The sequence below is a fragment of the Trichosurus vulpecula genome, chromosome 1 (assembly GCF_011100635.1).
Source record: "Trichosurus vulpecula isolate mTriVul1 chromosome 1, mTriVul1.pri, whole genome shotgun sequence".
Taxonomy (NCBI): Eukaryota; Metazoa; Chordata; class Mammalia; order Diprotodontia; family Phalangeridae; genus Trichosurus; species Trichosurus vulpecula.
Genome location: NC_050573.1, coordinates 63,968,543 through 63,978,614, shown reverse-complemented (window position 1 = coordinate 63,978,614; position 10,072 = coordinate 63,968,543). Strand labels below are relative to the sequence as shown.

At 40.2% G+C, this 10,072-nt stretch overlaps 1 protein-coding gene across 1 annotated transcript; it reads left to right on the top strand.

The window, feature by feature from the left end:
* Positions 1–4,829: 4,829 nt before the first annotated feature.
* Positions 4,830–5,771, top strand: LOC118833404 (olfactory receptor 1361-like). Its single transcript, XM_036740759.1, has one exon. It carries the CDS (start codon positions 4,830–4,832, stop codon positions 5,769–5,771), a length of 942 nt encoding a protein of 313 aa, XP_036596654.1.
* Positions 5,772–10,072: the final 4,301 nt, after the last annotated feature.

Below are 10,072 nucleotides of genomic sequence, written 5' to 3'. Positions count from 1 at the left end.
CAGCCCAATAATTAAATGTCTCATTTCAGTAAGCAATGAAGGAATGCCACCTTTCCAACTCAAAGGATTTGATTATTGTTGACATAGTATAATGAATAGAATGCTGGACTTTGAAGTGCTAAGACTGAATTCAAATTCTCAGAGAGTTACTGACCATGTAGCCATAGCTAATACACTTTTACGGAGGCAGCTGGCAGTGCAGTGGATAGACCACTGGACCAGGAATCAGGACAGCATGAATTCAAATCTTGCCTTAGATTTTTCCCCCCATAATTTCCCCAGTAATGTGGGACTGTGTCAGCCTAGTGGAAACAGGGAACTATTAATTATTTTTGAGGAGAGTGATAAGAACAAGTGGGCATTTTAGGAAAAATAATTTGGCCGCTTTCTGGAGAATAGATTGGAGAGGGAAAAGACTGGAAGCAAAGAGACTAATTAGAAAGCTATTTCAATAGCTGAAGGGAGAAGTGATGAGAATCTGAACCAGGACAGAAGCCATGTGTGTGAATGAAGACAGGAGGACAAATTTATGAGGTGTTCATAACAGGGGTTTTTAACCTAGGGATCCATGGAGAGTTTTGAAGGGAGTTGTAAACTGTTATAGGAGAAAATCACATCTTCATTTCAATGAACCCCTAACTGAAATTTAGCATTTCCTTCAATAATTTGTTCTATTTAAAAAGCTTATTCTGACAAAGATCCATAGACTTCACCTTACTACTAAAAAAAAAGCCCAAGATACAAGAAATGTTAAGAAACCTTATGTTAGAGAGAAAATCACTTATCTTTTACTGTCAGTTTCTTCATTAGTAAAGTGGGGATAACAATACCTGTAGTGATACAGGTGCACTAACCGTGCAGTTGTTGTGAGGGCCAGATGAAAGAATATCTCGTAGATAGTTCACAGAACCCCAGGATGTGAAGTATGTTGCTGTCATTTGAGTATTATATTGGAGTCAGCTATGATGATAATGATAATGACATTACTGAATGTTCTCAGAGATGTGAAGGACATTAAAGGTCATAACCCAGCCCCTTTCCAAGGCAGGAACCTCTCCTCCAATGTCCATACAAGCAATCAGCCATTCTAAGAAATCCAGTTCCTTCCCTATTGACATGGCGGTCACTGTTAGGACCTCAGAGGGAGAGAATCCCAAAGAAGTCATGTAGTCGAATCTGTCCTTTAAAATGGATCCTCTCTACAACCTACCTGGCAGCAAGTACTCTGTCCTCATTTACTGTGTGCTCAACATTTTTATCAATGGTTTGGATGAAGCCATAGATGACATGCCCATCAGTTTGGGAGATGACAAGATGTTTCAGAGACTAACATATATGTTGATGACAGAATTAGGATTCAAAAATGCTAAAAAGATGAAATCTAAAAAGATAAACTTTACTGAGTCACTTCCGAATCCAAAATCAGACTGTGACATTGTACAGTCATCTAGCCAACATCTCTCCTTGGTGTCCACTATGACTTTTTGAGAGACTTGTTGAATGGTTTACTAATACCTAGATGCACTGAGTTTGTAGCTGTGGTATGATCTACCTGCCTATGAATATGAAGAAAAATTAAAAGAACTTAGTTTGATCTGAGCTGTTCATAAAGTTAGGCTGACTCTAAATGATAATGATTGTTATGGCTCTTCCAGAATGTTCATAAACCATCTCTTCAATCATACCTAAGAATTTGGTGAGGAATCAGTCAAGGTCAAAATCCATTAGCGTTCACAATCTATCTTCTACCTTCATTTGACAAGCAGAACATTTTTTCTTCATCCAGTCCTGTGGCATCTCTCCTATAATCTCTCAAAGACCAATGCCAGTGGTTCAATAATCATATCCTCTAGGAATTTCAGAAGCCTGAGATGTAGTTCATCCAGACCTGATCACTAGGGAATTAACTAAGGGCAGCCAGATGCTCCCTTACCATCCTCTCACTTCTCTTGACTTTTAGCTCCATTTTAATAATGCTAGTTCTAGCCTATAGAACCAACTCTTTGTCTAAAGGAAGAGAAAGTCAAATAATATTTCATTAGTTCTTCCTTCTCTGTGTCCTTCATTTTCATCATTCTATCCACCCTGAGCAGCCACCCCATCCTTTCTTTCGATTTCTTCTCCAAAAAAGACCTTGGAAAGTCCTTTTCATTATTGGTTGATACCACTATGCTCAACTCATTCTAAGCTCCAGCATTCTTAACAAAATGCTTATGGAACCAAGGTGTACATTTGTATTTAATCTCCATTCCTTACCCTTGTTTCCATCCTCTGAACAGATCTTTCAAAAATCTGAGGTGGTTGATGAATTCCCAATGAACCATTTTTGATCTCTTCAGACAAATACCTTATTTCTATCTCATCAGAACTATTTTTAAATAATCTATTTTTAAATGTATTTATTTTATTCTGAACTTAAGAAGTAAAATAAGCATTTCCATAACAAAGTGAGATAGAAAAAGAGGATTGCACTTGAAATTGCAGATCCATAATGGACAACTTGCTACTCCTTTCAAATATACAAGTTATCATGTGACTTTCTTTTTTTCCCTTCCCCTCCCACCCCAAACATTGAGATGGCTATCATTAGACCCAAATCTGTATGTGTGTGTCTATACAAATAGACACACATATACATATATGTACACATACATATACATATATGCCAGTTCTTTTTCTGGATTCAAATAGCATCTTCCTTCATAAGATCTTTGCACTTAATGTGGGTATTTATAATAGAATGACTTGATTGCTCATAGTTGTTGTCAAAATAATACTGCTGTCACTGTATTCAGTGTTCTCTTGGTTCTACTCATTTCATTCTTCATTATTTCATGGAGGTCTCCCCATACTTTTCTCAAGTCATTGGACTCATCATTTCTTATAGCAGGATAATATTCCATCATGAACATATATCACAATTTGTTTAGCCATTCCCCAAGTGACAGGTATCCCTGCAATTTCCAGTTCTTTGCCACCACAAAGAGAGCTGCTATAAATATTTTAGAACATGTGGGTTCTCTTCCATTTTCCCTAATCATCTTGGGAAACAGACATAATAGTAGTATTGCTGGGTCAAAGGGTATACGAGGTTTAATAACTGTTTGGACATAATTCCAAATCTCTCTCCAAAGTGGTTGGATCAGCTCACAGATGCACCACAACGAATTAAGGTCCCAATCTGTCCACATCCCCTCCATCATTTGTCACTTTCTCCTTCTATCATGTTAGCTAATCTGATAGGTACAAAATGGTATCTCAAGGTTGTTTTAATTTGTGTTTCTCTAATTAGTAATCATCTAAAGCATTTTTTCGTATGACTATAAATTGTTTTGATTTCTTCATCAGAAAGCTGCCTGTTCATATCCTTTGACCATTTATCAATTGGGGAATGACTCACATTCTTATAGATTTGGCAAAGTTCTTTATATATTTGAGATATGAGACCTCTATCTGAGGAACTGTCTATAAAAATTTTTCCCAGTTTTCTGCTTCCTTTCTGATCTTGGCTACATTTGTTTTATTTGTACAAAAACTTTAATTTAATGCAATCAAAATTATTTATTTTACATCTTACAACACTCTCTATCTCTTGTTTGTTCATAAATTGTTCACCTATCCATAAGTCTGATAGGTAATATGTTCCATGTTCTTCAGATATTCTTGTAACATCTCACTTTATGTCTAGGTCATATATCCATTTTGATCTTATCTTGGTAAATAGTATAAGACATTAGTCTCATCAGAACTATTTGAACTTTAAGAATTTCATTTCTAGGGGCAACAAGGTGGTACAGTGAGTAGAGCACTGGCCCCGGAGTCAGGAGGACCTGAGTTCAAATCTGGCCTCAGACACTTAACGCACTTACTAGCTGTGTGACCTTGGGCAAGTCACTTAGCCCCAATTGCCCTGCCCTCCCTCTCAAAAAAAAAAATTCATTTCTGTAAGTGAAGATTTTCTATCTTAGAACTATCAGAGCATGCACTCTGCTCATTGAGCCTTTGAGAGCCCAGCAGAGCCTTATTTAGTATTTTATGTGCCCATGGTGAACTTCATAACATATGCCCTCAAAACAACTTTTTGAAAAAACATATATATTGATACCTTTTGTCTTTATACCGCAGTCACTTCTGAACTCACCTCTCCAGATTGAATCTTGGCTTTAGATAAAGAAAAATAATTAGTCAGTGTCATACACTGCACTACTCTCAACAAGGTGATTTTTGTGAAGTTAAATCTGACCATGACCTCCCCTTGCTCAGTGAACTCAAATGGCCTCCTATTAGAGGCAGCAACATGTGTAAACTCTTTTGTTTGGTATTTAAAGCTCTTCATAACATTGTCCTTTCTTACTCTTTTTTTCTTGCACGATTTCTAATTGAGAACAAACCTGTTTGGATCACTTCACTGCACTACTAACTTCCTCGTGCCTATTTTCCCACAGCCTCTCCAGCGCTGACCATGCCTGTTTTTGCTCATCTCTGCTGATTTTCAGAGGGTCAGAGTTCATTTAATTTGCATTTCTTTTCCATTTATTGATTTGGAGTGTGTTTTCATGTGGTCATTGAAGGCTTATAATTCTTCTGAAAACTTTTTGTGTCTTATGACGTGTCAGTTGGAGAATGTCCCTTGTGTTACATAAAATGCTATCAATTTCTTGGTTTTCTCGGTCTCAAACTATGAGAAGTGACTTGTCATATTTTCCCACTATCCTATTTCTCTTCTAATTCTGTTTTTACTGATTTTATTCATCAAAAACTTTCAAATCAACTTTGAATGGGTTGTTTTCAATTGTTATTTCGTTCTATATTTGCTTCCAAACAGACACATGGAAGGGAGAAATCAGTCCAGAGTCTCAGAGTTCATCCTCCTGGGCCTTTCAGACCAGCCAGAACAGGAGAGGGTCTTGTTCTTCTTGTTCCTCCTTATGTACCTGATCTCAGGGCTGGGGAACCTGCTCATCATGCTGGCTATTCACTCTGACCCCCGCCTCCACACTCCCATGTATTTCTTCCTCAGTAACTTGTCCCTGGTTGACATCTGTTTCACTTCCACCACCATTCCCAAGATGCTGAATAATCACATATCCAAAAACAGAACGATCCCTTATGCTGGGTGCCTGACACAAGTATTCTTCTTCCTTTGGTTCGCGGGGATGGATAGTGTCCTCCTGACCACCATGGCTTATGACCGCTATGTGGCTATTTGTGCCCCACTACACTACAACACAGTCATGACTCGGAAGGTCTGTGCCCTTCTAGTAGGAGTGTCTTGGTTTTGGGCCTATAATAATGCCCTCACCCATACCATCTTGCTGACCCGACTCTCATTCTGTGGCCACAATGAAATCCCTCATTTCTTCTGCGACCTCAGTCCCCTGCTGAAGTTGGCCTGCTCGGACACCTTCATCAATGAATTGATGATCTACACAGTGGGAGCACTGACAACAATTCTCCCCTTCATTGGAATACTGATCTCCTATGTTCACATTTTCATGGCTGTACTGAAGATCTCATCTGTGAGTGGGAAGCAGAAAGTTTTCTCCACCTGCGGCTCCCACCTCACTGTGGTCTGTCTCTTCTATGGGACAATCATTGGAGTGTACTTCATCCCCACATCCGCCCACACAGCTCAACAGGACACAGCAGCAGCTGTGATGTACACAGTGGTCACTCCTATGCTGAACCCTTTCATCTACAGCCTAAGGAACAAGGACATGAAAGGAGCTTTGAGGATGCTCCTCACCAGGAAACCAGGATTCAGTCAATGACTATGAGATCTCTTCCTGCGCTTTGGTACCTGTGTCTCAGACAACAACCCCAATGCTGCAGGAGAAAGTTTGCAATGAGTCTTCTCTAACATATGAAGTCAATCTGTTCCCCTCTTGACCTGCATAGGAGGCAGTGTAACATGATGAGTAGAACACTGAACCAGTTGTCAGGATTCCTTATTCTAGTGCTTTTCCACTGAAGGAGTTGTGGGAATTGAGTGAACCACACTGACTCCATCTTATGATTCCATTCTGGATCTAGCTCAGTTTCCATTCTGTTCAACTGTGGGCCTAGTCCAATTTCTATCTTGTGAGAATATATTATTCTATTATGGGAATTGTGAGAAAATTTTATTGCATTGTTTAAAATGAGCCCTGCACGGCTGAGAAGCTGGACCACCTCCACCTATTGATCAGAAACCCTTAACTAAGGACATAGGTTATACTGACCAGAAACCCAGTCAGATCCAAAAATTGATGCAAGGAGTTTTCTCACCATTATAAATCTCAAGCAACCCATATGCCTTATCTGAAAACTATTCCCATACTAGTCAATCAGTTATTGTTTCTATGTTCCTTTGATTGAATACAGACACTTGGGGAAAGTAAGACACCACTTTTTTCTGATCTCTGTTTACTCTCCCCCTCCCATTTCAGAAAGGTCCTAATCTTTCCTTTAATTAGAAATCAGATTGTCTAATTATACATCCTATTTCTTATCCTGCTTATTGTTATCTTTTTTTTTTAGTATTTAAATTTAAATTTATTTATTTAACATATTTGGTTTTCAGCATTGATTTTCACAACAGTTTGAATTACAAATTTTCTCCCCATTTCTACCCTCCCCCCCACTCCAAGATGGCTTATATTCTGGTTGCCCTGTTCCCCAGTCAGCCCCCCCTCTATCACCCCCCTCCCCTCTCATCCCCTTTTCCCTTCCTTTCTTGTAGGGCAAGATAAATTTCTACGCCCCATTGCCTGTGTATCTTATTTTTTAGTTGCATGCAAAATTTTTTTTTTGAACATCTGATTTTAAAACTTTGAGTTCCAAATTCTCTCCCCTCTTCCCTTCCTACCCACCCTCCCTAAGAAGTCGAGCAATTCAACCTAGGCCACACATGTATCATTATGTATAACCCTTCCACAATACTCATGTTGTGAAAGGCTAACTACATTTTGCTCCTTTTCAACCCATCCTGCTTTATTGAATTTTCTCCCTTGACCCTGTCCCCTTTCCAAAGTGTTTGTTTTGATTACCTCCACCCCCATCTGCCCTCCCCTCCATCATCCCCCCCCCTTTTATTTTTTTTTTATCTTCCTCCCTCTTCTTTCCTGTGGGGTAAGATACCCAACTGAGTATGTATGGTATTGCCCCTCAGGCCAAATCTGATGAGAGCAAGGTTCACTCATTCCCCCCTCACCTGCCCTCTCCCCTCCTCCCACAGAACTGCTTCCTCTTGCCACCTTTACATGAGATAATCCACCCCATTCTATCTCTCCCTATCTTCCTCTCTCAGTATGTTGCTCTCTCATCCCTTAATTTCATTTTATTTCTTTTAGATATCTTCCCTTCATCTTCAACTCACCCTGTGTCTGCTCTCTCTCTTTTACATATATATATATATATATATATGAACAGACATATATATATACACATACATACACATACACATAGATATATACATACATACACATTCTCATATATATACATAAACATATACATATATATGCATATTCCCTTCAACTACCCTAATACTGAGGTCTCATGAATCATACACATCATCTTTCCATGTAGGAATGTAAACAAAACAGTTCAACTTTAGTAAGTCCCTTGCAATTTCCGTTTCTTGATTACCTTTTCATGCTTCTCTTGATTCTTGTGTTTGAAAGTCAAATTTTCTATTCAGTTCTGGTCTTTTCATTGAGAAAGCTTGAAAGTCCTCTATTTTATTGAAAGTCAATATTTTGCCTTGGAACATGATACTCAGTTTTGCTGGGTAGGTGATTCTAGGTTTTAATCCTAGCTCCATTGACCTTTGGAATATCGCATTCCAAGCCCTTCGATCTCTTAATGTAGAAGCTGCCAGGTCTTGGGTTATTCTGTTTGGGTTTCCACAAAACTCAAATTGTTTCTTTCTGGCTGCTTGCAGTATTTTCTCCTTGATCTGGGAGCTCTGGAATTTGACAACAATATTCCTAGGAGAATTCTTTTTGGGATCTATTTGAGGAGGCGATCGATGGATTCTTTCAATTTCTATTTTGCCCTGTGGCTCTAGACTATCAGGGCAGTTCTCCTTGATAATGTCTTGAAAGATGGTATCTAGGCTCTTTTTTTGATCATGGCTTTCAGGTAGTCCAATAATTTTTAAATTATCTCTCCTGGATCTATTTTCCAGGTCAGTGGTTTTTCCAAGGAGATATTTCACATTGTCTTCCATTTTTTCATTCCTTTGGTTCTGTTTTATAATATCCTGATTCCTCATAAAGTCACTAGCTTCCACTTGCTCCAATCTAATTTTTAAAGTAGTATTTTCTTCAGTGGTCTTTTGGACCTCCTTTTCCATTTGGCTAATTCTGCCTTTCAAGGCATTCTTCTCCTCATTGGCTTTTTGGAGCTCTTTTGCCATTTGAGTTAGTCTGTTTTTTAAGGTGTTGTTTTCTTCAGTGTATTTTTCAGTATTTTTTTGGGTCTCCTTTAGCAAGTCATTGACTTGTTTTTCATGGTTTTCTCGCATCCTTCTCATTTCTCTTCCCAATTTTTCCTCTACTTCTCTAACTTGCTTTTCCAAATCCTTTTTGAGTTCTTCTATGGCCTGGGGCCAGTTCATGTTTTTCTTGGAGGCTTTTGTTGTAGGCTCTATGACTTTGTTGTCTTCTTTAGGCTGTATGTTTTGGTCTTCTTTGTCACCAAAGAAAGAATCCAAAGTCTGAGACTGAATCTGGGCGTGTTTTCGCTGCCTGGCCATGTTCCCAACCAACTAACTTGACCCTTGAGTTTTTCAGTGGGGTATGACTGCTTGTAGATTACAGAGTTCTATGTTCCACGTTTGGGGGGGAGGTGCCAGCTCTGTCAGACCCGCACTGCTCCTTCCCCAAGAACCCCCAGTCCAGACTGGGCTTAGATCTTCAGCAGGCTGTGCACCCCTGCTCTGATCCGCCACTTAATTCCTCCCACCGGGTGGGCCTGGAGCCGGAAGTAACAACAGCTGTAGCTGCCCCACCTCCGCTGCCCCCGGGGCTGGAAGCCGAACCGCGAACTCCTTCCACTCCCGCAGCTTTTCCCACTAACCTTCTCCGCAGTCTTTGGTGTTTGTGGGTCGAGGGGCCTGGTAACTGCCGCAGCTCACATATTCAGGGCGCTAGGGCCCCCTCCACCTGGCTTCTGGTCTGGATGGTCCACGCCGCTCAGGCTGGGCTCTGCTCCACTCGGTTCCCAGCTCCCAGCTCCGTGTGGAATAGACCTCACCCAGAGACCATCCAGGCTGTCCTGGGCTGGAGCCCTGCTTCCCTCTGCTGTTCTGTGGGTTCTGTCGTTCTAGAATTGGTTCAGAGCCATTTTTTATAGGTTTTTGGAGGTACTCGGTAACGGAGCTCACTCTAGTCCCTGCTTACCAGCCACCATCTTGGCTCCGCCCCCCCTTATTGTTATCTTTTAATGCATAAAAATCTATCTCCCCCTACATTGAGATCCAAAGACAAGCTGAGGAAGGCCTGGTCCCAATCTGTTATGCAATTAGTAGGCATTGCTTAATAAACCCATATGCTCAGAAGCTCATACTTTGTTTCCTCAGTCATTTCAGATTTCACCCATCACAGTTTTTTGTAAGACTAGCCAGGTCGAGTTAGGACTCTGACCCAAGGGCAACAGCCTTTTAGAAAAACTCCCTAGACTACTCTGGTTAATTTTCCACTGAAGGAATTCTTTGCTCAAGACTGCCCATCAGAGATCAAACTCCCTGTGATAGCAGTCTTTTTCTGAGCTACAGTAAGGTTAACTCCCACATTGGTGGGGAAAATTTACCCATACACTGCAGGTTGGGAAAAGATTACTCTTTTGAAGGGAGTGATGGGTTCCAGTAATAGTAAAATACAAGGATTCCACCTTGGAAAAATTGGCATGAGACTAGGGAAATAGTGTGCTGTTAAACTGACACTCTGTTAAGGAAATTCTTATTGGCCTCGAACTTTCCAGACAGGATGGGAAGTGTGAATAAAAGATGGAATTCTCACATTATGCTAAAATATATAAAAACCCAAATGGATCCTGAAATTGACCGGAAGAGGGGACTTTAAAATTGGCA